The 26796-nt window shown below is 45.3% G+C and overlaps 1 protein-coding gene across 1 annotated transcript; it reads left to right on the top strand.

Moving 5' to 3' along the window:
- The first annotated feature begins 13354 nt into the window (after window positions 1–13354).
- Window positions 13355–21796, top strand: FZD7 (frizzled class receptor 7). The gene has a single exon (XM_040228789.1). The coding sequence runs from the start codon at window positions 16754–16756 to the stop codon at window positions 18476–18478; it is 1725 nt and encodes a 574-aa protein (XP_040084723.1). The 5' UTR covers window positions 13355–16753; the 3' UTR covers window positions 18479–21796.
- Window positions 21797–26796: the final 5000 nt, after the last annotated feature.

The following is a 26796-nucleotide window of genomic DNA, read 5'->3' as shown; positions in this document are numbered from 1 at the left end:
TCTCTTTACGTTGGTTTCCCCATCTATAAAATGGGCCCAATAAATAGTTGCTGTCTCAAAGGGCTGTTGTGAGGACAAAGATTCAAGGAGATGGTGCCAGTTAAGGGTTTATTGCAATGCCTGGCATGGTAAGCCCTTGATAAACGTTAGCTGTTAATAAACATAGTAACGATACAACTAATACCAGACACTGGAGTCTGTCAGTTGGCTTTGTCTTAACCGTTCAGCTGGAATTTAAGCCAGGGTATCATCAACACTGGGTGCTAAGACACAGCAGGACCAATATGGTCTTCAGAACTAAGGCTTTAAAACAATGAGTCATCTCTGGGAGCAGTGGACTAGCTTGATAAATTTTAGGCCAGGGGAAGAGGAGGAGTGAAGTTTCACAGGTAAGCCAAAGCCCCTTTTGCTAGAGTGAGAAGTCTGTCGCCTCTTTTGTTTGTTTCTTCTCTAAATGTTTCCTCTCCCACCTCCTGGGCTGTTTTCAAAACTCCTCCATTTTGGTAGCAGCTCTTCACAAGTCTGCTGGAGGCCACAGGAATGGGCCAACACCCCTCTCCCCAGCTCAAAGAGCCAGCGGGAGCTGCCCCAAGCCCTTCCCCTGACTCTGGGGTCCAGCTGGCTCAACAGTGGTTTCTGCAGCCCCCTTTCCAACACCTTCCTGACACACCACAGCTGTGGGGGCTCAGCTCAGACTGTGGCCCGTGAGCAGAGCAGGCACGTCACCAGTACTCTGTGCATCTCTTGGCACAAGCCAGCCTGAGGCCCCTCGCTTCGCCAGTCACCTGTCACCTTTCACTCTGGAGCGCCCACAAGTCATTTCCAATGTGAGGTGAGCATAAAGCAGAGATAAATAAATAGATAGTTGATAAATAGATAGGTAAAGTCAGGTCATCATATGCAAAGTTCTTAGATTAAATCACAGGGCCCAAGAGCCCAAACATGTGAATCCTAGTTTTGTCATTCTCTGAACCCTTAGACAATTCAATCCACCATCTTGGGCTTCAGTTTTCTCATCTGTAAAATGAAAGAGAAAAATTACTGAACTCTGATGTCCTTTCTGCAAAATAAATCCCTCAAACCATTTTCCAGTTCAGTCTCTCCTTTTTAATCACAGGATGGGCTGGCTCCTAATTCAGTGCCAGACTCCCCTTATAATTTTGATACAAACTCAACGTCATCACAAAAAACCAATTCATTTGTTCATCAAGATTATTAATAATTCCAAAGAACTAAATAGACATTTATCTAAAGAAGGCATAGAGATGGCCAACAGGCACATGAAAAGATGTTCAATAATGCTAATTATTAGAGAAATGCAAGTCAAAACTAGAATGAGGTGCCACCTCACACCAGTCAGAACAACCATCATCAAAGAAGTCTACAAACAAGAAATGCTAGAGAAGGTGTGGAGAAAAGGGAACCCTCCTACACTATTGGTGGGAACATAAATTTGTACAGCTATTAGGAAGAACAGTATAGAAGTTCCTTAAAAAATTAAAAAGAGAGCTACCATATGATCCAGCAATCCCACTCCTGGGCATATATCCAGACAAAACTATAGCTCAAAAGGATGCATGCCACCCCTATGTTCACTGTACACTATTCACAATAGCCAAGACATGGAAACAATCTAAAGGTTCATCAACAAGTGAATGGATAAAGATGTGGTATATATATATACAATGGAATACTATTCATCCACAAAAAAGAATGCAGCAATATGGGTGGAACCAGAGAGTATCATACTAAGTGAAGTAAGTCAGAAAGACAAAGATAAATACATTATAATATTTGGAATCTAAAATACAACAAAAATGAACTTATCTGAGAAAAAGAAATGGACTCACAGATATGGAGAACAGACTTGTTTCTGTAGGGGAGGGATGAAATGGGAGCTTGGAATATATACAGAACAGATAACAAGGTCCTTGGGCATAGCAGAAGGAAATACAGTCAATATCCTATGGTAAACCACAATGGAAAATAATATTTTAAAAAAGAATCTCTATATTATGGAATTAATAATCTTTTTAAAAATTGAAGTATAGCTGATTTACAATGTTGTGTTAATTTCTGCTGTATAGCAAGGGAGGGTGGGGGAAGTTATATATATATATATATACATAAAGACATGTATATATATATATATATATAAACTGAGTCACATATATATATATATATATATATAAAACTGAGTCAGCTTGCTATAGAGCAGAAATTAACATAACATTGTAACAACTATACTTCAGTTTTTAAAAAGATTATTAATTCCACGATGGCAGGGATACATTACCTTACCAGCAGTGCCTAGCACACTGTAATCTGTAAATACATATAAACACATATTTTTTTAAATAAATGAAGGCCATGGGATTTTATTTCATCCTTTAAGAGGTGCCTTACTTCCCTGGTGGCTCAGCTGGTAAAGAATCCACCTGCAATGCAGGAGACCTGGGTTCAATCCCTGAGTTGGGAAGATACCCTGGAGAAGGGAAAGGCTACCCACTCCAGTATTCTATCCTGGAGAATTCCATGGACTGTATAGTTCATGAGCTTGCAAACAGCCAGACAGGACTGAGCAACTTTCATTTTTTTTCATCCATTCAATCATGTACTGAGCATCCGCCATGCGCCCAGCACCACATCCGACTGCAGTGTAACTACCCAGAACTTGAATAAACGTCTGTGACCACGTAAAAACAAAGTAACTGCTGACTGAGAAGGGGAATTAAAAGCAAGGAGAGATTCCTCAACACGTGAATGAGAGAGTTAGCTAAGAAATAAAGGCCTTCTCTGTTCCCCTCCCCCAAGATTTCTGATAGCCAGCATTCTAATAAAAGTTGCTTTTACCAGCTTCACACTTTCAAAGCCAAAATTAACACCATTTAACGGAAGGCCCCGCAAAAACTCAGAAGGTAAGACCCAAGCCAGGGAGGGACTTCGATTTACACAGGGAAAGGAAACCTCAAAGCCTTCTCAAGCTCCTTCCAACCTCTCCTAACCACCTCTTCAACCTGCCACCCTCCCTTAGGGACCCTGCCAGGTTGCTCGGACCCAGCCACGCCTCGGCTCCTCCCTCAGGTGAAGCTGTTCTCAAATTAAATCACAAAGAGGGGCAGCCAGTCTGCAATGATCTGTGTTTATTTAGTAAATGGGTTGATTGCCCTCATTTGTGGCGATTAAGAGTTAATTTCTCAACGCAAAGAGGACCATTTCTCGAAGGGCTGCCCCAGATAATTAAGACGGGGGAAGAAACAAAATTCAAATACCTTCCCCTACCCCCCCTGGCCCCTGACCAACCGGTTTTGGCCTTTCGGTGGCCCCTCCTGCAAGAGGGCACAGGCCCCGGCTGCAGTGAGTTTCTGACCCAGTAGAGAGAGGATTTGGTAAACAAAGGCTTAGGAATTCTTTAGGTGCCTTTAAACTGACATCTGGCAAATTCGAGATCCCGTCACAGTTTCTCCCCCGCGCCGCGCCCCGCCCCCACCCCTGCCCCCCAGCTTTGAAAGGCAAATGTTTTGAGGTTTGTGTTCTCTTCCCTTCACAGCGTTTTTAATCAAGTGGAGTCAAACCACTTTGTCTACGCCTTAATTGAAGAGCCTGGCTCGAGAGCTTAAAGTACTATTTTACAATGGGAAGGAGGGGCACGGAGAGACGAAAGGGAGTAAGTGGAAATGTGAACGAGAGGAAAAGCGGTGGGTAAGTGGCCCTCAAGGGCGCTCTCAGACCGCGCGCTCGCCTTCAGGGCACATGTGGGCACAGCGAAGGGGCTGCTCTGTGCCACTCTTCGTCAGGAGCTGAGAAGAGGCTGGCTTGGCTTCGAGGGTCACTTCCACAGGATACACGACAAAGCCCCTATTGTGAGAAGTCGTGGCCCAGGGGAAGAACCCCCGAAGAAGCCAAAGGCTCTCCTTGGGCCAGATCACAGAGCCCAGCTTCCTGGCCTTATCAAGGAAGACACGGGCCCACAGAGGTTAACCGATTCTCAAGGCCAAGGGGGTTAGTGGCTGGATCAAGACCCGGGGAATTCCTCTCATTTCCTTAGTTGTAACTGAAGCCTTTCTCCTCTGTTTGATCCTCTGGAAAGAGAAATCCTAAAACGAATGTCCCTAGACTCGGGAAGACAGTTAAATGACTTCCTATATTTTTCCAAGTGAAACAACCAAACATTCTCACCTAGTCTTCTCCTCAACTATTTGGGATCCCAGCTGTACATTCCAGGGCACATGGGAGATTTTAAACAGATTCTCTGGGGTAGGACTCAGGAGCTAGTTTTGTTTTGTTTTTTAAGTAGATTTTTTTAAATTATTAAATTTCTCCACCACTAACTACCCCCACCCCCCACGGCCACCTCCCCTTTGAGGATCTCCCTTTCAACTTGTTCTAATTACTACTGTTTCTGCTGCTGCCTTCATGTCACTTAATTTGGTTCATGTATCCCAAAGCACGTTCAATCTAAAACATTTCACTGTCGACCCATGTTTAGCTTGCGGTCTGCCATGATCTCCGGATCTTCTGTCCTTAGCTAGTCTTTCACAATCCTATATTTCTGCAACTTAGAGGTTTAAACATTGTTTTTTTTCACTTAACTTCATCTGACTCAATCCCACTCAATTTGATTCAATAAATGGAACCTTATGAAAGGCAAAGGAGAAAAATAAGACATCGTTTCTCTTCTCAAGGACCTTTGAGATGAATACGTGGTATAAGATACGCCCTAAAAGAGAAGAGAGAATAGAAGTACCATCAAAAGAGCTATAGAACCTTTAGAGAAAGACAGTGAAGGAAACTGACATTTGATGAGTACCTACTATGTGCCGGGTCCCATGAGATATATTAGAATTAGGCTTGGCTGAGAGGCATAGTTCAGTTCAGTTCAGTTCAGTCGCTCAGTCGTGTCCGACTCTTTGCGATCCCATGAATCGCAGCACGCCAGGCCTCCCTGTTCATCACCATCTCCTGGAGTTCACTCAGACTCACGTCCATCGAGTCCATGATGCCATCCAGCCATCTCATCCTCGGTCGTCCCCTTCTTCTCCTGCCCCCTATCCCTCCCAGCATCAGAGTCTTTTCCAATGAGTCAACTCTTCACATGAGGTGGCCAAAGTACTGGAGTTTCAGCTTTAGCATCATTCCCTCCAAAGAACACCCAGGACTGATCTCCTTCAGAATGGACTGGTTGGATCTCCTTGCAGTCCAAGGGACTCTCAAGAGTCTTCTCCAACACCACAGTTCAAACGCATCAATTCTTCGGTGCTCAGCCTTCTTCATAGTCCAACTCTCACATCCATACATGACCACTGTAAAAACCATAGCCTTGACTAGCCGGACCTTTGTCGGCAAAGTAATGTCTCTGCTTTTGAATATGCTATCTAGGTTGGTCATAACTTTTCTTCCAAGGAGTAAGTGTCTTTTAATTTCATGGCTGCAATCACCATCTGCAGTGATTTGGGAGCCCAGAAAAATAAAGTCTGACACTGTTTCCGCTGTTTCCCCATCTATTTCCCATGAAGTGATGGGACCGGATGCCATGATCTTCGTTTTCTGAATGTTGAGCTTTAGGCCAACTTTTTCGCTCTCTTCTTTCACTTTCATCAACAGGCTTTTTAGCTCCTCTTCACTTTCTGCCATAAGGGTGGTGTCATCTGCATATCTGAGGTTATTGATATTTCTCCCGGCAATCTTGATTCCAGCTTGTGTTTCTTCTAGTCCAGCGTTTCTCATGATGTACTCTGCATATAAGTGAAATAAGCAGGGTGACACTATACAGCCTCGACGTACTCCTTTTCCTATTTGGAACCAGTCTGTTGTTCCATGTCCAGTTCTAACTGTGCTTCCTGGCCTGCATACAGATTTCTCAAGAGGCAGGTCAGGTGGTCTGGTATTCCCATCTCTTTTAGAATTTTCCACAGTTTCTTGTGATCCACACAGTCAAAGGCTTTGGCATAGTCAATAAAGCAGAAATAGATGTTTTTCTGGAACTCTCTTGCTTTTTCCATGATCCAGCAGATGTTGGCAATTTGATCTCTGGTTCCTCTGCCTTTTCTAAAACCAGCTTGAACATCAGGGAGTTCACAGTTCACATATTGCTGAAGCCTGGCTTGGAGAATTTTGAGCATTACTTTACTAGCATGTGAGATGAGTGCAATTGTGCAGTAGATTGAGCATTCTTTGGCATTGCCTTTCTTTGGAATTGGAATGAACACTGAGCTTTTCCAGTCCTGTGGCCACTGCTGAGTTTTCCAAATTTGCTGGCATATTGAGTGAAGCACTTTCACAGCATCATCTTTCAGGATTTGAAACAGCTCAACTGGAATTCCATCACCTCCACTAGCTTTGTTCATAGTGATGCTTTCTAAGGCCCACTTGACTTCACTTTCCAAGATGTCTGGCTCTAGATTAGTGATCACATCATCATGATTATCTGGGTTGTGAAGATCTTTTTTGTACAGTTCTTCTGTGTATTCTTGCCACCTCTTCTTAATATCTTCTGCTTCTGTTAGGTCCATTCTGTCCTTTATCGAGCCCATCCTTGCATGAAATGTTCCCTTGGTATCTCTAATTTTCTTGAAGAGATCTCTAGTCTTTCCCATTCTGTTGTTTTCCTCTATTTCTTTGCATTGATCGCTGAAGAAGGCTTTCTTATCTCTTCTTGCTATTCTTTGGAACTCTGCATTCAGATGCTTATATTTTTCCTTTTCTCTTTTGCTTTTCACCTCTCTTCTTTTCACAGCTATTTGTAAGGCCTCCCCAGACAGCCATTTTGCTTTTTTGCATTTCTTTTCCATGAGGATCGTCTTGATCCCTGTCTCCTGTACAATGTCATAAGAAATCCTAAAATAACACTGGCTTAAACAAGACATAAGTTTATTTTGATCTCATATTGGAGAATCCAGAGGGAGTTCATCATAGGCTGGTATAGTGCACCACAGTGCTAGAGACCAGGGTCCTTCTATCTTTTTCTCCTTTCAAGGTCACTTCATGGTCTCCAATAGCCTCCAGAGTTCCAGCCTTTGAGGGGAGGGGACACAGTTCCAGCTGTGTTGTTGCACACATACAGCTGATATTCCACTGGCCAGAACTTAATGGAAGGACCCAAGGGAAGTTTTTATATGGAGTCTTTATTCCAAGTGGTCATATGTCTGGCTAAAGACTGGGGCCTCCACTACTGTGAAAGAAAGGGAAAACATATATTGAGGAGCAACTAGCAGCCTCTGCACCATGCTAAGGGCTTTATATTTTTTCAGTTCAGTTCAGTTCAGTTGCTCAGTTGTATCCAACTCTTTGCGACTCCATGGACTGCAGCACACCAGGCCTCCCTATCCATCACCAACTCCCAGAGCTTGCTCAAACTCATGTCTATCGAGTTGGTGATGCTATCCAACCATCTCATCCTCTGTCATCCCCTTCTCCTCCTGCCTTCAATCTTTCCCAGCATCAGGGTCTTTTCCAAAGAGTCAGTTATTTGCATCAGGTGGCCAAAGGACTGGAGCTTCAGCGTCATCATCAGTCCTTCCGATGAATACTCAGGACTGATCTCCTTTAGGATTGACTGGTTTGATCTCCTTGCAGTACAAGGGACTCTAGAGAGTCTTTTCCAACACCAAAGTTCAAAACCATCAATTCTTCGGTGGTAACCTTTCTTTATGGTCCAACTCTCACAACCATACATGACTACTGGAAAAACCATAGCTTTGACTAGCCAGACTTTTGTTGGCAAAGTAATGTCTCTGCTTTTTAATATGCTGTCTAGGTTGGTCATAGCTTTTCTTCCAAAGAGCAAGTGTCTTTTAATTTCACGGCTGCAGTCAGCATCTGCAATGATTTTGGAGCCCAAGAAAATAAAGTCTGTCACTGTTTCCATTGTTTCTCCATCTATTTGCCATGAAGTGATGGGACCAGATGCTACGATCTTTTTGAATGTTGAATTTTAAGCCAACTTTTTCACTCTCCTCTTTCACCTTCATCAACAGGCTTTTCAGTTGCTCTTCACTTTCTGCCATAAGGGTGGTGTCATCTGCATATCTGAGGTTATTGATATTTCTCCCGGCAATCTTGATTCCAGCTTGTGCTTCATCCAACCTGGCATTTTGCATGAGGTACTCTGCATAGAAGTTAAATAAGCAGGGTGATAATATACAGCCTTGACATACTCCTTTCCCAGTTTTGAACCAGTCCATTGTTCCATTCTGGTTCTAACAGTTGCTTCTTGACCTGTATACAGATTTCTCAGGAGGCAGGTAAAGTGGTCTGGTATTCCCATCTCTTTCAGAATTTTCCACAGTTTATTGTGATCCACACAGTTAAAGGCTTTGACATAGTCAATAAAGCAGAAGTAGATGTTTTTCTGGAATGCTCTTGCTTTTTCTATGATCCAACAGATGTTGGCAATTTGATCTGATTTTAGAGCATTTATTTCTCTTTCTTATAATAACTCAGAAGAAAGAGGTTTCCTGTGCCTTTATAGATAATTCCTATCTTCAAACACTTTTGCAAGCATTCAATTGAGTCAACTCAATGACAACTGCACTCCTAGGAAGTATCTTCTCAAATGCTTTACTCAGGCCATTGAGCAAGATGGTGACTGCAAGACTGAGCCTTGTTAGTCAAGCCTGAATGGATGCCTCTCCTGGGTTGGTGCTGATACTTGGAGGTCAGCCTTCCAAAAGCTATGGGCCCATGCCCCAGGAAAAAGCCAGAAGAGACCTGTGTTTTCACCCTTTTGCAGACCCCAGCACTATGGTTAGAAAGGGTCTCTCTAGTTGCTAGAGCAGACAGACAGGCAGGGGACGTCATTAATGGGGATAGTGGAATTCCAAGGTAAGGAGCTAGGAAACAACTGTGTTTCCTGGTTTCTGCTTATTCCTTTCTCACTGAATGTTTCTCCGCTCTTTGCCTATATGTTTTACACTCAGATTCCCCAAATGAAAGGATCTGATTGGGTGGCCAGTGGGCATATTTGTTAGACAGAGGTCTCATGCCAGACAACCTCATGGCTAGGTCAGATGCTTGTCTATTCCTGGCTCAGTCATCTGAGGTGAGGGTTCATGTGATATAAGGTACAAGGATGGCAACATCATCTGAGGAAATGCTATGAGTTAACTGTTGGGAATATAAGCTGTTACCTTTTAGAATAGCCACTGGGAACTCATTGAGCTTCATAAATGAAGTCTCAGACCCAACATCACACCCTGCAACCAATCAACCAGCAACACACACCCCTCCACCCCCACCCCCACATTTTCTCTCTCTGCGCACAGACACACACACACCCACACACCCCACATATCTCATCCTCATTATTTCATCCTTCTGTTTAAAACATCATCATGTAGAGGGAGGAGGACTCTATGCAAGGCCAAAGACCTTCTGTGAGCCATCAGCAACACAATACATTGCTTTGCAATATGAGTCTGGGTCAGAGGTTCTCGCATCTGACTAATTCAAAAGATTCACTTGATGAGCTTTTAAAAATTAAACCCCAAGTCCAACGCCAGAGATTCTGACTCAACATGTTGGAGGTGGGGCCCAAACTTTTGAAAAAGACTCTTTAGGTGGTGCTGATGACCAGCCAGTTTTGAGATCTACTGCTCTAGCTCTCATCTTCACTTTTCTAGAAGGTACTGGGGCTTTTATTTCTACTGTGAGCAATTGTTCTTGCAGCTTTTCCTAGCTCTCTGCTGACTGTCCTGGCCTGCCAAAATGGGAAGGCCTGGTACCCTGTCCAATTTTCCATCTGCCCTAGTGGGCTGGGGCAGAACATCAACATCTCCTAATCTAGAAACCCACTGGTGCAGTTTCAGTGATGGGAATTAAATTGCTCCTTGGAAAATTAGGAAAAATTAGTGGTCATTACCAAGTGGGTTTGAAACCTGTATAGGTATAATATTCAGGGGGTCATCACCAATCTGGGCTTGATAACCTAGAAACCTTGATAAGCCTAGAAATTCTGGCTAACATCTCTAAATTTGGGGATGGCTTTTGATTAGATATACAAAAGGACCAATATTAGTGAAATTTGCCATGAAGACATCAAGTAACAGTGCAATGTGAAGTGAAAAATGTTATATAGACCAGGTTTTAGTCCAAGCTTTGATTCTATAAAAAGGAGCTTATACCTGGAACCATGAAGGATTGTTATAAAATTTGAGTTAGTGTACCTAAAGCAACTGGTACCTTATAAATGGTTGTCATTCTATTAAAAATATAACTATTTTTGATGCTCAAAATCATCTGAACAGAATAAGTCCTACAAATCCAGTGGTGTGACAGGATCAGCACTCAGGGACTTGTGACAGCTGATTATGTATATCTTTTCCAAACTCCAAGTTCAGTGATATTATGTGACATGAAATCAGCCATGGTATCAGTATTTACACCATGGAAATTGGCAAATGTACATAGGTCAGGGCTTTTTTTCCCTAGAGGGCTAGTTGGTAGACACTTCCCAGCATACTACTGTAAAAAATCACAACCTCAACAAAGAGCCAGCACCAGAAAATATGCACCTGACTTGCTCTTTTATTTTATATCTATGATTTGCATCCATATAACTAAACCAGGATTCTGCCTTCATGATTTTTTGCCCATAGATTACAAGCATTTTGTAAATATTATCTCATTATTTTTCACAACACCCTGGAGAGCTAGGGATGTTAAGTGACGCCTGAGGCAGCACAGGAAATCAATGGTGAAAAGCAGAACTAACCTAGTCTGTACTAACCACCTCTGCCACCCTTCCCACACATCATTACTGTCCAATCTGGCATAAAGACACGGGTAAATTCTTGCCTGGAAAATCCCATGGAGAGAGGAACGTCGTGGGCTATATAGTCCATGGGGTTGCAAAGAGTCAGACATGATTTAGGGAATAAGTAACAACGAAACAATTACCAGTGGTACTTTAACCTCACAACCCAAATAGCCAAAGTCTCTCTACAGACTTGGTCCAAGTCCTTGATATGTGTGTTGTGCTGTGCTTAGTCGCTCAATGGTATGCAACTCTTTGCGACCCTGTGGACTGTAGCCCGCCAAGCTCCTCTTTCCTTGGGATTCTCCCGCAAGAAAACTGGAGTGGGTTGCCATGCCCTCCTCCAGGGGATCTTCCCAACCCAGGGCTCAAAACCAGGTCTCCCGCATTGCAGGCAGATTCTTTACTGTGTGGGCCACCAGGGAAGACTTTGGTCCTTGAGTACCAATCTGACTTTCCAGAATGGCTACCTTCTGCACTTGGAGGTTTTTCCTCAGGGCTGCTGATAGCCTTGTATTAATCATCTGTCCCACATTCTTTCTCCTTCTAGTCCAAAGACATGTGTTTGAAAAAACAGTTGACCAGAATTAGGATTCTGTTCTGACTTCAGCAGATGCAAGTGGCATTATAATCAACCAACTCATGTTATCTGTGACCCTTTCTCTGAACATTCCAAAGGCAGACACCCAAGAGTTGTTTTTCTCTGAGGCATTATCTCCATAATATTTTGGGAAGGAATAAATAACCCTAGTGGTGAACCATCTCTACAATGGGTTTTCACATTCTAGAGTAATTTCCACTACCCTTTGATTGTGGATAGACCTAGTTTCTTGCTTCTAATGCATAGAGTAAGGCAAAATTGAGAGGATGTCACTTCTAAGATTAGATTACAAAAAGACCATGACTTCCATCTCAGGGCAGGGAGGGGAGGCAGGAGTCAAAGTGGGCCACATGAGAGGTGAACACTGTAAGAGACCCACGACTCTGGCCAACAACTAGAAAGAAGATGTGGTACACATGCATGAAGGAATATTACTCAACCATTAAAAAGAATGAAATAATGCCACTTGCAGCAACATGGATGGACCTAGAGACTATCATACTGAGTTAAGTAAATCAGAGAAGAAGAAGCACTGTATGACATCACTTATATGTGGAATCTTAAAAAAAAATGACACAAATGAACATACAAAACAAAAAGAGACTCACAGGCTTAGAGAACAAAATTATAGTTGCTGGGGGGAAGAATGGGAGAAGAGATAGTTAGGGAGTTTGGGATGGACCTGTACACACTGCTATATTTAAAATGGGTAACCGACAAGGACTTACTGTATAGCATATGGAACTCCTCTCAGTGTTATGTGGCAGCCTGGATTGGAGGGGAGTTTGGAGGAGAATGGATGGATACATGCATAGGTATGGCTGAGTCCCTTTGCTGTTCATCTGAAACTATCACAACAGTGTTTGTTAATCAACTATACCCGTACAAAACAAAAAGTTGTTTTTTTTTTAAATAAAAAGAAGTTGAGGCCTGCCAAAAGCCTTGTTATGAGCTTGGAAATGGATCTTCCCCCAATCGAGCCTTGAAATAACTGCAGCCCTGACCAACACCCTGATTGCAGTCTTATGAGAGACCTCAAGCTAGAGAATCAAGCTCAGCATATCCAGATTCCTAACACACAGAAACTGTGAGATATTGAATATTTGTTGTTTTAACCTGCTGTGTTAGGGAATGATGTGTTATACAACTACAGATAACCAATACAGTCCTCAACCAACAAGGAAAATGGTGGAATAGACACAATCACTGAATCTGCCACACAAACCACCTCCACATGTAGGGTCTAGCATACCTGACGGAATCTCAGCATGGCCCCCCTCTAATTCCCCTAATTCAATCTAGACATCTCTAACTTTCATTAATACTTGAAAGTCTGCCTTAGGGATCAAAATGTTCCCGTTTTTTGAATGATCCAACATTCCCAACTAAAGTGAAAAGAAGCCAAAGGCAACCTGGCCATTGGTAATCCCAAATCCTCAATGTTATAAAGTCACAAATTGTCTGATAAAAGAGAGGCCAGAAAGTATATGCTAAAAGCTGCCCTTTCTGGTCTTGCGTGAGTAATTCCTGCAGCAGGAGTTTCACTACAACCACAGGATTGTGGCACTACGAAGGTGGCCATTTTCAAATCTGGCCTGACATCAGAATGAAATTCAACTAGATAAACCTGGGACTTGGCCAAGATAAGTAACATTTAAATAACTGGAGCCAATGAATAGCCATCAGTTTTCTATGGAACCATATGACTATGATGTGAAGAAATAAAAGCCTTTGTTGTTTTAAAGGGCAGAGACAATTGGAAGTTTTGCAGCAGACGATTACAAAATTTTCCACCCTTAGCTTTCCAAGGAAGATACCAGTTAGTGGCTTTGGGAGTTGGGTGTGGAAGGTGTTACTCGGAAAAGACAATTAAATTGATTCTGAACAGATGTGAACAAATGTTACTACATCCATCACAGAGCCTAAAACAGACTATTTAGCCCCCTACACGATGAGCTTACTTTTCTGAACTACTCCATGTTATTACTTAGCTCCTTGAAATCAGCATTCTATGTCAGGTAAGGCACAGAAAGCTACCACACCTCTCTCATAAACAGTGAATTTTTATTTTCCAGATAATTTTGGAGTGTTTTTTTTTAAATCCTCCTAAAAAACACAAAACACTCCCCCCAAAATTGGCCTTTGCTTCTCTGTTTTTTGCACTTGTCTACCTGAATCAGAGCAAGACTCTCATCTGTGATACAGTTCATCAAGATAAATGGGGATGGGTTTTCTGCATCTAATACACAGATTGTTTTAAAAAATATTTCATTTGTCCCTTGAATTTTTAAAAGGCTATTTTTCCCCCCTCTTTAAAAAAAATTATCCCTATTACCTCATCAGGCAGCTGTCTGAGGCTATGAGGAGAAGCTCATAACTAAATTGGTTTTAGTTGTATTTAAGACAGTATTTTATCCTGTCGGTTTTCATTTTATTACATGACAGTGCTTGCAATTTCTCCCTCAATAAGCAAAGATGACTTAGATCAGTGGCCTGATGAATAAGCATGAAAATTTGATTTAGAAAAGGAGAATATCCTGGAGCTCACAGAGAGAAAAAAGGATTTCCAACCCCCCACCACACACACGTTTTAAATGACAAAGCAAAGAAGCTGCATTGTCTTTAAATAGCATCTTTCAATGCAATCAATATCAAGGCTCCCCAATGTTAAGTGATAAGAATAATAATTTAGAAAGAAAAAGAGGAGCCCTTGAAAAATACAAAGATAGAAGGAAATATGTTTAAAAAATATATTATTAATCTTTCATATTACCTTGAGGCAGATTGCCCAAAAGAAAAAGGAAAAAAAAAAAAAAGTCCTGGGTGTGAAGGGAAAAGTGATCCTTTGGAAGAAAAAAGAGGAGGATTCCTGTTGAGGACCAGATGGAGAATGTGAGCAGTCTGACACCCTACCTTGGCCTAAATGATTCAACCTTCCAGGCCCATTAACAAGAGTGGAGGACAAAGAACTGTGAAGTGGAAGAACAGATTCCCCATAAACCAGTAATAGAAAAATAAATAAATAAAAGAAAAACAGAGGAGGCCAAAGTCTCCTATGGAAGGGAACCCAATTAATTGTCTTCGGTTTCAGGATCAGTCTTTTCTTGCTGGAGAAGAGGCTCACCCCGGGCAGCAGAGACAGCAACTTCTAACTTCTGCAAACTTGCATCCCGACCAGAATCCCTCAGGGCTCTAGCGCCTGGAACTGAGCTGGCAGGAGGAAGGGCTAGGCCAGGAGTAACGTTTTTTAAGGCAGAGGATGGGGGGGGAGGGAGGGGAGGGAATGTCACAGAGAAGATTTTTCCCTGCTTAGCATGTCACTTTCCTGCATGGGAATTCATGCTATTCCTCGCGGTCCGGTGGGAGGGTAGGAACATCCCCCACCTCCACCCGCTGTAACTTCTGATTTCGCTGTGAGTAACCAGAGAGCGCGCGCCAGGGCCCAGTGCCTTCAGCTAGGCAAAGATTTGATCGAGAACAAAAGAACGCTTGCCAATCAGAAAACGCTACCCGAGAACAAGGATAACTTCTCTTTGTGTTTTGGAAACTCTTTAATTAGCAAATGCCTTTGGTTTCTAATACGCATTAATACTTTTCTACGCAGATTCCAAGAATCAAATCATTGCTTCCGCGACGAAGGTGGGACTCCCAAGGGCCACACGCCGCAGAACTAAAGAAAACAGGGCAATTAAATACTCGCTGTAAACCTGTACAGTGTTCCTGGGCACTCGGCCGCAGGTTTTTTTTACAGTAATTTCCCGCACTAGTTTTCCTACGACTTCTCTAAAGCTATACCAAATCCCTAGACTCTGGGCCGTGCGTGCGGGCAGGGTGGCCTGAAGCCTGGGTCCCCCGCGCCCGCCGCTCGTCGGCCCTGTCCCCTTGGAGGGGTCGACACTTCCTCCTGCCTTAAGCCGGCCCCCTCCGTCCGACTCCTATTTCTCTTCAGCCTCGGCCCCTCCTCCTTTTTACAACCGGGAGAGGGGGTGAGCGGGGATTGTGGCCTCACGTGGTCTGAGTCTGCGGAGAGAAAAGCAGTCCGCGAGGCGCACCCATTTCTTGCCCCATTCCGAACCCCACATTTAGGATCCTGTCACCTAAAAGCCCCCCGCCAAACCCAGCATTTTCAGCCCAAGGAGTGCTAAACGCGACTCCGGGTCACGTCTCTCTCCAGGGAGGCGCTACTCTTATTCTCAACCTTCTCCATGCAAAAGCCTTGCCCGGTGCGCCCTTCTGTTCACGAATGTGTATTTTAGTGTACCCGGAACACTAACGAACAAATATTTCAAGCAAATTCCCTTTCTGGTGCGCTTCTCTACCCCCTCCCCCCAGTGAATTCAGGGTAAAAGTTTTTCTTAACTTTTCCCTCCCAGCCCCCTGCCCCTCCCCTCAGGAATCCGCCCAGAGCTCCGCAGACCTAGCCTCTCTCGTTCCCTCGCCCGCCCCTTCCGACTTCCACCCAATCCGAAGGCAGTCACACAGAAAACAAAGGCTGCTATTGGGCCTCCCTGGAGCTCGAGGGCCCGCCCCCGGAGTGGTTTGTGAATGGGGGGAGGGGAGGGGGCGGGGCGGTCCGGAACCCTGAGAGCCCGACGCTTCTTCTGTAGAGTTGCGCGGCTCCGAGGCGTTACTCTGCGCTCCCTCCCGGCGGGCAGCGCTCCCTCACCGTTCAGAGTTGCGCGGGGCTGGAGAGGCCAGGCCCAGGCCGCGGGCACCAGGACCTCGCAGCTTCGGACGCAGTGTGACTGGATTTCTTAAAAGAACTCGCCGAGCTCTTGGCTCCAAGACGCCGATCGGACTCAGAGCGAGAATTAGCCGTTTGGCTGAAAGTTGGAGCCAAGCTTCTGGGGCTGAAGGAGCAAGGAGCGGAGAAGGAGGCGAAGGAGGAGGCGGCGGCGAGCGGAGCCTCGAGGAGAGGAGGCGGAGCAGCACCGTTGAGGCGGCGGCTTTGGCTAGCAAGCGGGGGCGCCGGGCTCTCGCCTGCCGGGGGCCAGACTTAGTGTGGGGGGGCGGCGCGCGCCCTGTTGAGCTCAGTGAGTCGGGAGACTTGGGCAAACTTTAAAGGGCAACCGGAGACGCTTGTTGCTCCTCGCCGCAGAAAAAGCCGCACCGTTACGTCGCATCGAGAGGAGAAGGCGGCCCCCCATCTGCGCCCCCAGCCCAGCGAGACGAGTTTGGACCCCCGGCGGCTGCGCCAGTGCTGGGCGGAGGCGGTGGCGCCCCCGTGGCGCGAGCACCCCAGCTGCAGCGCCCTCTGTTCCGCGCCGCCCACGGCTCAGCCCCGGCGCCGGGAGGACTCTCATGCGCCCGGCGCAGCGGCGCCTCCCCCGATCCCAGCCTCTCCCGGCTGCCTGGTCGCGTTTCTCGGGCTGAGAGTGCCGCTGCACCCGCGGCCGGCGATGCGGGGCTCCTGCGCGGCGGTGTCGCGCTTGCCTCTGGACCTTTGCACCCTGGTGCTGGCGCTGCTGGGCGCACTGCCCGCGGGCGCCGGGGCGCAGCCGTACCACGGAGAGAAGGGCATCTCAGTGCCAGACCACGGCTTCTGCCAGCCCATCTCCATCCCTCTGTGCACGGACATCGCCTACAACCAGACCATCTTGCCCAACCTGCTGGGTCACACGAACCAAGAGGAGGCGGGCCTCGAGGTGCACCAGTTCTATCCGCTGGTGAAGGTGCAGTGTTCTCCAGAGCTGCGCTTCTTCCTCTGCTCCATGTACGCACCCGTGTGTACGGTGCTCGACAAGGCCATCCCTCCGTGCCGCTCTCTGTGCGAGCGTGCCCGCCAGGGCTGTGAAGCACTCATGAACAAGTTCGGCTTCCAATGGCCTGAGCGGCTGCGTTGCGAGAACTTCCCCGTGCACGGCGCTGGCGAGATCTGCGTGGGCCAAAACACGTCGGACGGCTCCGGGGGCGCGGGCGGCGGCCCCACTGCCTACCCTACCGCACCCTACCTGCCCGACCTGCCCTTCACCGCGCTGCCTCCAGGGGCCGCCGACGGCCGGGGCCGCTCCGCTTTCCCCTTCTCGTGCCCCCGCCAGCTCAAGGTGCCCCCCTATCTGGGCTACCGCTTCCTGGGCGAGCGCGACTGCGGCGCCCCTTGCGAGCCGGGCCGCGCCAATGGCCTTATGTACTTTAAGGAGGAGGAGAGGCGCTTCGCCCGCCTCTGGGTGGGCGTGTGGTCTGTGCTGTGCTGCGCCTCGACTCTCTTCACCGTGCTCACCTACCTAGTGGACATGCGGCGGTTCAGCTACCCGGAGCGGCCCATCATCTTCCTGTCAGGCTGCTACTTCATGGTGGCCGTGGCGCACGTGGCCGGCTTCCTGCTGGAGGACCGCGCGGTGTGCGTGGAGCGCTTCTCCGACGACGGCTACCGCACGGTGGCGCAGGGCACCAAGAAGGAGGGCTGCACCATCCTCTTCATGGTGCTCTACTTCTTCGGCATGGCCAGTTCCATCTGGTGGGTCATCTTGTCGCTCACTTGGTTCCTGGCGGCCGGCATGAAGTGGGGCCACGAGGCCATCGAGGCCAACTCACAGTACTTCCACCTGGCCGCCTGGGCGGTGCCCGCTGTCAAGACCATCACCATCCTGGCTATGGGCCAGGTGGACGGGGACCTGCTCAGCGGGGTGTGCTATGTGGGCCTGTCCAGCGTGGACGCGCTGCGGGGCTTCGTGCTGGCGCCCCTGTTCGTCTACCTCTTCATCGGCACGTCCTTCCTGCTGGCGGGCTTCGTGTCTCTCTTCCGCATCCGCACCATCATGAAGCACGACGGCACCAAGACCGAGAAGCTGGAGAAGCTGATGGTGCGCATCGGCGTCTTCAGCGTGCTCTACACGGTGCCGGCCACCATCGTTCTGGCCTGCTACTTCTATGAGCAGGCCTTCCGCGAACACTGGGAACGCACCTGGCTCCTGCAGACATGCAAGAGCTACGCGGTGCCCTGCCCGCCCGGCCACTTCCCGCCCATGAGCCCCGACTTCACCGTCTTCATGATCAAGTACCTGATGACCATGATCGTCGGCATCACCACTGGCTTCTGGATCTGGTCGGGCAAGACCCTGCAGTCGTGGCGCCGCTTCTACCACAGACTCAGCCACAGCAGCAAGGGGGAGACTGCGGTATGAACCCCGGCCCCTCCCCCACCCTTCCTTCCCGCCGCCGGGGGGTGGGAAAGGGGCGGTAGGGAAAGAACTGCGGGGTGGGGGGACTTGTTTCTGGAACCTCCTTCCGCTCCAGTGAGAAGTCACCTGGAAATGAGAAGATATATGTAGATATATGTGGGTTGGGAAAAGAGGCCTGGGTGGAAAGACGGTTTGGATGAAAAGACTTCTGGCAAAGACTTGCAGGATGATGCTGGTGATGGTAACAGCGGTGTTAATCATGTGCGGTACGGGCCGCCCTGGGCCTGTCGGAAAAGATTGAGATCAGAAGGTTGCTGTGAGTTCTTCCCGGCTCTGGGCCGAACTGGGACTGTGAACGATTCCCCTGCTGCAAGACAAGTGGCCTGTCCTCACTCCTGTGAGGCCCGGGTGAAAGGTACAGCTGTCTGCGGCCGCCGCTTTGTTAGGAAAAGGGAGGACACCCTGCAGTGTCCTTGTCAAGCGGTGGTCAAACCATAATCTCTTTTCACTGGGGCCAAACTGGAGTCCAGATGGGTTAATTTCCAGGGTCAGACATTACAGTCTCCACGTCTGCCTCCTCCCCGCCTGTTTTTCTTCCTCTACTCCTTTCAAGTCTTGTAAAATAAGCATTTTGAAGTCTTGGGAGGCCAGCCTCCTAGAATCCTGATGTGAGGATGCAAAAGAAATGACAACATTTTGCAACAAGGAAAAGGAGGCAAGTAGTAGGTTATTTCTACTACTTTTTTATTTTCTGGGGAAGCAGAAGGAAGAAAGAAGGCTGTTTTATTTGGTTTAATATCCTGAAAAGAAGTGATGACTTGTTGCTTTTCAAAACAGGAATGCATTTTTTTCCCTTGTCTTTGTTGTAAGAGACAAAAGAGGAAACAAGTGTCTCCCTGTGGAAAGGCACAACTGTGAAGACAGCAACTTTTATAGGCAAAGCAGCGCAAATCTGAGGTTTCCCTTTGGATGTTAATTTGGTTGTAATAAACATTCCTTTTTAAGGAAAAGTGAAGGGCGGTGTGCTTCCATACCCCTTTCTGTCAGAGGTACTGACTTGGCTAAAGGAAATGCAAGGGGTTTTGCTGTGTTTAAGTAAATTTAATTCAGAACACATGATCCAACAGGCTCTGTTAAAACATTTAGGGAAATCTCTCCCTTCATTTTCTTTTTCTTCCCTTAAACCTGCATTTAGGTTTTGTTTCGATTTTTTTTTTCCCTCCAATTTGAATCCTTCAGGATAAAAGGAGAAGCATAATGCCTTTAGCTTCATAATAAAGGAATGTTAAATTTTTTAAAAAGTCAAAGGAGCATTTTGTCCTGTTTTCTTTGTTCCATAAATCCGTTTATAAAATATCATGTGTATGCTGACCCTGTCTTTGTGTGGCTGGGTGGGGAGGTGACCTGCAGAAATGACAGTGAGTGAAGAGGACAGTTCAAACCATGGGCCCCATTTTTAAGGAAAGTCATTAAAAGAAGGTAAACTTCAAAGTAAGTCTGGAGTTCTTTGAAATGTGTTGGATGACTTAAATTTATTAATCTTAAATCATGTACCTTTTTTCCTCTATAATAGGACTCCAATTCCTTTGCATAATGGTCTAAAGCTGAACAGAGAATCACGGGAGCTAACCTTTACTCCACCTTTGACATCACCCTCCAATCCAGCAACACTATCCTGTTTCTCAAAACGGTCTTTAAATGCTGTTTGAAACCGTTTTTAAATCATAGAGGGTACTACGAGAGTACAAGTTGCTTTATACATGTAACATTCAGTTGAGTGAAGCTGCTTTTTATATTAAAGTTTAACATTGACCTTATGTTTCTTAAACCTCCAAAACTGTCTCAGATTTTTAAAACTCCCACTACACGGTTTTTGGCATCTTTTGTGTTATATCTCTTGCATGTGAAATTTGTAAAATAGAGATGAGTGCAGTATGTATATTTTGTAAATCTCCCATTTTTGTAAGAAAATATATATTGTATTTATACATTTTTACTTTGAATTTTTGTTTTGTTTTGCCTTTTAAAGTCTACAAGGAAGCCCCACTTTATCACATGTACAGATCACAAATAAATTTTTTTTAAATACAAAGTGAACGTTTATTTAGTTTATAGTTCCTATATAAGCCAAAGAACAGAATTTTGTATTATGGAAAGATGGTATGGAGGGACAGCCACTGAATATGTCCCTCATAAAAGAAGATGTTATATATATGAAGGTCTTTCTTCCTTGCCTTTTAAAATACAGAGTTTAATGAATGCCTTAACTGTCCTTTAATTTTTTTTTTCTGTTGTTGCTTCCTGCCTCTCTTCCCACCACCCCAGTGCACACACACCCCTAAGCATTTTCACATCCTGCCCTGAACCATTTACTGAAGGTACAGAATAAGCATCTCTTTTAGAGAGGTGCTATCTGATCCATGTTTTTACTACCCTTCAGGCATGGAGTCCGTATCTGAAAGAGGACTAGACATTTTTGGTCCACTTTTCTGGAGATATTTTCCTTGGGGAGAATTCTGTGAATGTTTTTTTTCACTGGTCGGTGTCTTTATATTCTAAGGCCCCTTACTTGAATTGTTAGGGCTTAAATCCTTTGGGTTCAGGTGACTGGAAGGTCTGTAGTTGATTCCAGAGATTATAATGGGAGCATTGCTCTGGGAGCCTCCCCGGCTGTAGGCTTCACTCTCCCTTCTAGGTCAACTGAGCTGGAGGTCAAGTGATTCCCCGAGGTGGCAGTGACTCAGCAGCTCCAGCTGTAATAGACTCCATGCCTGACCCCTGCATGGCCTCAGAAGCCACTGAAACTATTCTTTCCTCTTGCCGGGGAGGCTAACTTTGGAATCAGATTAGACCAAGAAGACTTCACTATCCAGGCACTTTGATATTCAACAGTCCCTCAGGGAAATGATAAAGGCATTCTAACGACTTCCATTTTCAAGCCTCACCAGATTCTTTTTTTCCCCACTTTAATTCAGGTGTCTGTCTAGAGTCCACTCATTCTTTGCAGCCATCACAGCAATGGACAGGATGCTGCTGTTTCTCCTGCCCTCCCTCAGCTCTACATTTCTGCACTTCTAAAGCTCAACAGAAACAGTTCTGTTTTTGTTTTAATTAACAGGCTCACACACACATGGCTGGTGTGTTTTACAAACACAGGGAATAAAAACCAGTGACAGACAGTCCTCACCAGGAGGAGGAAGGCGTGCGGCTACACAGTGTGTGCTAAGCGGCTTTAAGATCCTCCTGGGTTTTGAACATCACAATGGGTGTGAGGTCATCTTAAACTGTGAAGATTTTGGCGTCTAGGGAAGAAAAAAAAAAAACGACTTCAAGTCTCTTAAGGTTTATCCAGTTTTTGCTCATAAAATGACACCTTTTAGGTTAAAGCATGCCTCTTTTAACACCACACTAATACTGCCTGTTAAGAATGTTTGCTTTTAGAGTCGATGGAAGGCTCCCAATGGGGTTTTTGGTCTCAAATTAACTGCTAAAGGCACTTAGACCCTTCTGTGGGGAGAGCGAGATGGTTGTTCCTGTAAATGTGTCCCCTTCCTCTAGTCAGCACGGCCTCGTCCTTCAGAGCTCTCGCAGATTGAAGAGCACTGGTCTTTAGTGAGGGAACAAAGACTGCGTATGAATAAATTACTACCTGCTTTTTTGTAAGCAAAGATGAAAGTGTTCTGTTTCGTTCCTTTCACACTGTGGTGCGTCCTAAGGTAGCAGATTCTTACCTAAGAATTTTAGAGGCTCAAGGATCTTTCAGGAGGTGCATCTTCGCAGAAAGTAGGTGAAAGAGAGTGTGTATGGAAGGGCATGTGTGGAGTTGAGGAGAAACACTGGCGGGAGTTTGGTGGTAATCCCTACGTGAGGAGCAGAAAGACTTGTGAAAACTGACTTCAGTTTATCAAACAAAATTAGTCTGTACAATATGCAATACCTAATCTTTTAAAGTAGGTTTGTGAGAAATCTTGGCGAGAAACAAATAAAAGCCCTATTGACAACATCTTACCCATGAAAGGTAGGTTGTTTTTTTTTAATGTGCTTGATAGAAAATAGTGATATTAGCAATAGTGATATTAGTTCTCTGGAGAGAACTACAGGAGTCTAACAGCTGTAGGTTTGAACCCTGTAATTATACTGGGAAATTCTCTTCTAACTCTCCCATCTTTAATTTCACTGAAAAGGCAGGTGGCTATTTATAGATGGTATATTTTTATGTATGCATATGTGGACAGTGAATAACAGTCTACAGGGCTTCAGGAAATCCTACATGTGGGTCTGTTCTATTTTTCTCTTATTTCACTCTCAGTGACATTAATGTAATTTGATAAAACTTGGTTCTTCAACTCTTACTTTTCGACTTGTAACATTTCTTACCTCTGAATCTATATTCCTCACATTTCATACAAAAGTAAACTAGTTAAAAGGGTACCATTAAAATGTCAAGTCTTTGGTAAACACACATTGTGCCTCTTACTCTCTGGTTGAAAAAAAAGTTCTAATTGGAATTTTCTCCATTAGCACCACAGTGGTGGAAAAAAGGAATTTTGACCAAGACAATTGTTTATTATAAGTGATCCAGCCCAAGAAGTACTAACCAAGCAGTCACTATAGAAAAGGTGCTATACCAGGGGCTGGAGGGGTTCAAGATAAAAAAAAAAGACACTCCACCTGAAGTAACCTGGAGCCTAATTCAGGGTGAATGAGCACAGCCTCCCCAGCGGAGGAATAAGCAAATAATTATCTTTCTAGACAGAACATGGTAAATCATCGCAGAGGCTCAAATGTTATTTGGAGTAATATCACTTGACATTTGGTGGCATTTTCTGTTTTAAAAGCTGCTTTCACACTCATTATTTGACTTTATCCTCAAAATTATTGTAACAATCTTATGACATGGAATAAATCCTATTATAAAAATGAAGAAGCTGAGGAGCTTAGTGTGTTGAAGTGACACGGGAAGAGAAAGGGATCATATCCCATCCTCAGATTCTGAGCTCAGCCCACTTTCTGTAACATGTCACATAGCCCCTCTCTAAAGGTACTATGAGGGTGAGTCATGGGAAGGACGCTTCTAATGGCAGAGGGTGGGTATCCAGAAAGTCTGCCTTTCCCAAGAACTCAGATTATGTGATTCTCCATAATTTTCATCCTCTTAGATCAGTTCCTTCATCTCTGGAGGCCTTTCTTGCATTAGCTGATGAAGATGACATCTGAGATGAAGACCTTCCTCCAGGGGCCTGTGATTCCATGCAGCCAGTATGAAGGCTGAACTGACTCATCCATCTGTGGACTGTCCACGGCTATTTTGAAATCCCAGACTAGTTGTTTTACCCTCCTGTAGACCAGTGTGTCCCACCTCTCAGCCAGCCAAGCCAGTGCGTGCTCAGTGAAGGAAAATGAACTTCCCATTGGCCTTTTTAAGCCCAATTCAAAAAGTAAGATCATCACTGTATTACTGTACACTGAAGTCAAAATACAAGTTTGCTGCTGCTGCTGCTGCTAAGTCACTTCAGTCTTGTCCAACTCTGTGGGACCCCATAGACGGCAGCCCACCAGGCTTCCCTGTCCCTGAGATTCTCCAGGCAAGAACACTGGAGTGGGTTGCCATTTCCTTCTCCAGTGCATGAAAGTGAAAAGTGAAGGTGAAGTCGTTCAGTCATGTCCAACTCTTAGCTACCCCATGGACTGCAGCCCACCAGGCTCCTCCGTCCATGGGATTTTCCAGGCAAGAGTACTGGAGTGGGGTGCCAAGTTTGGGGGCTATCTAATCTCTTGAGCTACCTACCGTGCCTTTCCTCATGCCTGTTTGTAGCAATTGCTTTCTGCCACTGGAAGCATGCCTTCCTCAACACCAAAGGGCTATGTTGCATCATATCTTCCTGGTTTCCTTCAAAGACCGCATCCATATTTCCTGGTTGGCTGCAATCTTCTATCTTGGAATTCCCATTTCTGGATATTTCACAGCCAAGTCAACATTCTATCTGGCTGAAATAATAGGACAAAGGCTTTTGATTCTGAACAGTTATACCAGCCAAAACCTTAAATGCTTCTCTAGGTCATTGTCCCTAAAGCCTCTTTCAGAAGTCTTTAAACTAACAAAATAAAACTGAAGCTACTGTGAGGGATTCCATCGTGCCTTGGCTGGGGGTCTACCTCACTTTGGAATGGTCCTTTTGGGGAGCTCAAGTCCACCTCTTTTGCTATTGACCTTCCTTTAAACTGCTTCCCACCTATAAATCTATTTCTGTGGTATAACCCTGGCATCAGTTCAGCTTTGAGTTCAAGAAGTGGGTCTCCAAGAGATGGGCATATCAGAAGCAAGAGAGGGCATTTAGGAGGCAGAAACAAAGGGAGGAAGAGTAAGGAGATAAAGCGCCCTATACTCCATGAATGGAAACACACTGCTCAACTGGTTTCAGTAAGACAACCACCTAATATTACTCACTCTTAGAAAATGTGATCCTTCAACTTCAGCGTGGTCTTGCAGACTCTGGAGGACAATTTATTCAACGAGAAAAGCATCTTGGGGAGGGTATGGTGGGATAGCAAATAGGAAGTGTAGTAACCAATAATGAAACATGTGTGGCATAACCTAGCACCAGTTATATATTTTCATTTCCAAAGGAAAACAAATGGCATGTAGCATTTAGTTCCAGATTCCAAATCTGGGATAACTGGAAGGAGAGATGTGTGGCAGCTGGTCCCTGAGTTGCTTTTTGCAGCAGACGTACAGAATAAGCCCTCGAGTTAAAATCATGAATTATCTTCAATGCCAACAAATCATTTCTTGAGGACCTAGGACATGCCAGATGCTATGCCAGGCCCTGGGTATAGCAGACTGACTTCTGGAAATTGTTATCCTGAGTCTTAGCCAGAACTAAGCACACACTTCTCACCTCACATATTTCCCACCCCAGCCTCTAGAATAGGGAATAGGCCAGAAAAACCATTCTTAGAGTTTACAAATTCTTTCTCCTCACTGTACCAAAGTACCATAAGTGGTTAATGGTATCTTGATCACGCTCTGAAGATGGAGAAACTGATGAGGCTAAAAGCAGCTTGAGTGTCACAAGTAAACAAAAGCCAGGCCATAGTGAAGGACACACTCATGATTCTCAAAGACCCTGAATGTGGCCATCTTTTCCACCAGAGCAGTGTGCTTCAAGATATGATGTGGCCAGAGGAAAGAGACCATAGCGGGTCAGGGGAGTGATGGGTGATTTCCCAGCTTTGGGAAAAGGAGCATGATTACCCAAACACATTGCCAAGGGCAGTGAAGGCTGGCTCTTCGTACTTTGTTGATATCATCATTGTCTTTATCATTGCTAACATGTATTAAATATTGGCCATGTGCTAAGCTCTATGTACAACACAGCACAGTATAGCAGTTAAGATAATCCACACACAGCCCAAAACCACAGTACCTGACACCTAATAAGTGATGGATAAATGTCAGCATTACTATTATTAATATATAATTATTTCATTTATTCTTCACAATAACTCTGAGAAGTAGGTATCATCCCCACCACCCCCCCAGTTTACAGGCTCTGAAAGGTGAGCCTCAACGCAGAAAATTTATATAGCCGTGCCCCCAGTCACCCAGCTACAGATATTTACTGAGGTCTCAAAATCTTGTAAGCATCAATCTTTTTAATTTAAACCAGGATTGAAGTGAGGGTAAGCAATGAGGATAAGTTACATCAGGACAGTATGGAATCAAGCAGGACTTTTGCAGTGCTAGTCCCAGGAAGTGTTTGTTTTGGTTTTTTAGTGAGAAGCAGAAGACTCATAAGTGCTATTTAAATTCTGAGGGCTGGATGCCCCCTTGTTCTTGCCTGAGTTTCTAATTTGGGGTTCAAGGGCCTGGCAGCAAGAAGGAACCTGTGGAAGTGCTTCCCAAACCGCTCCCCACCCCAGATGTAGCCCCTCGAAGGGCTGGTTTGAGTCCCTCCAGAGGCTTCCTCAACCTTCCGTGCCAGTTCCAGCCTGAGAGTTGGGACAGGGGCTTAGAGGGAAGACTCCTGCTCCTTGCTAACCAGGGGTCAGTGAGTGGGAGCATAAGGACAACAGCCCTCATGTGGCAGAGACCCCCTTGCTAAAGCCCTATTGCAAGAATCACAGGAGCCTCCACAGTACTGTTATCATGGATATTATATCAGTGTTATCATATCAAAATGATAATATGGTAGCTTACTCTGTGCAGGTTCTTTGTGAAGCACCTGCATTAACTCGATCTATACGACAACATTATGAGTTGGAAACTATTCTTTTTCTCATTTTATAGGCTCTCAATATGGGATTCTGGAATCTCACTG

Source organism: Oryx dammah, unplaced genomic scaffold (assembly GCF_014754425.2).
Source record: "Oryx dammah isolate SB20612 unplaced genomic scaffold, SCBI_Odam_1.1 HiC_scaffold_27, whole genome shotgun sequence".
Classification (NCBI taxonomy): Eukaryota; Metazoa; Chordata; class Mammalia; order Artiodactyla; family Bovidae; genus Oryx; species Oryx dammah.
The sequence above is the reverse complement of the archived record's forward strand: the minus strand, read 5'-3'. Positions and strand labels throughout refer to the sequence as shown.

Coding starts and splice junctions, on each gene's coding strand:
- FZD7 (XM_040228789.1), top strand. CDS start 16,754: ATGCGGGGCTCCTGCGCGGCGGTGTCGCGCTTGCCTCTGGACCTTTGC.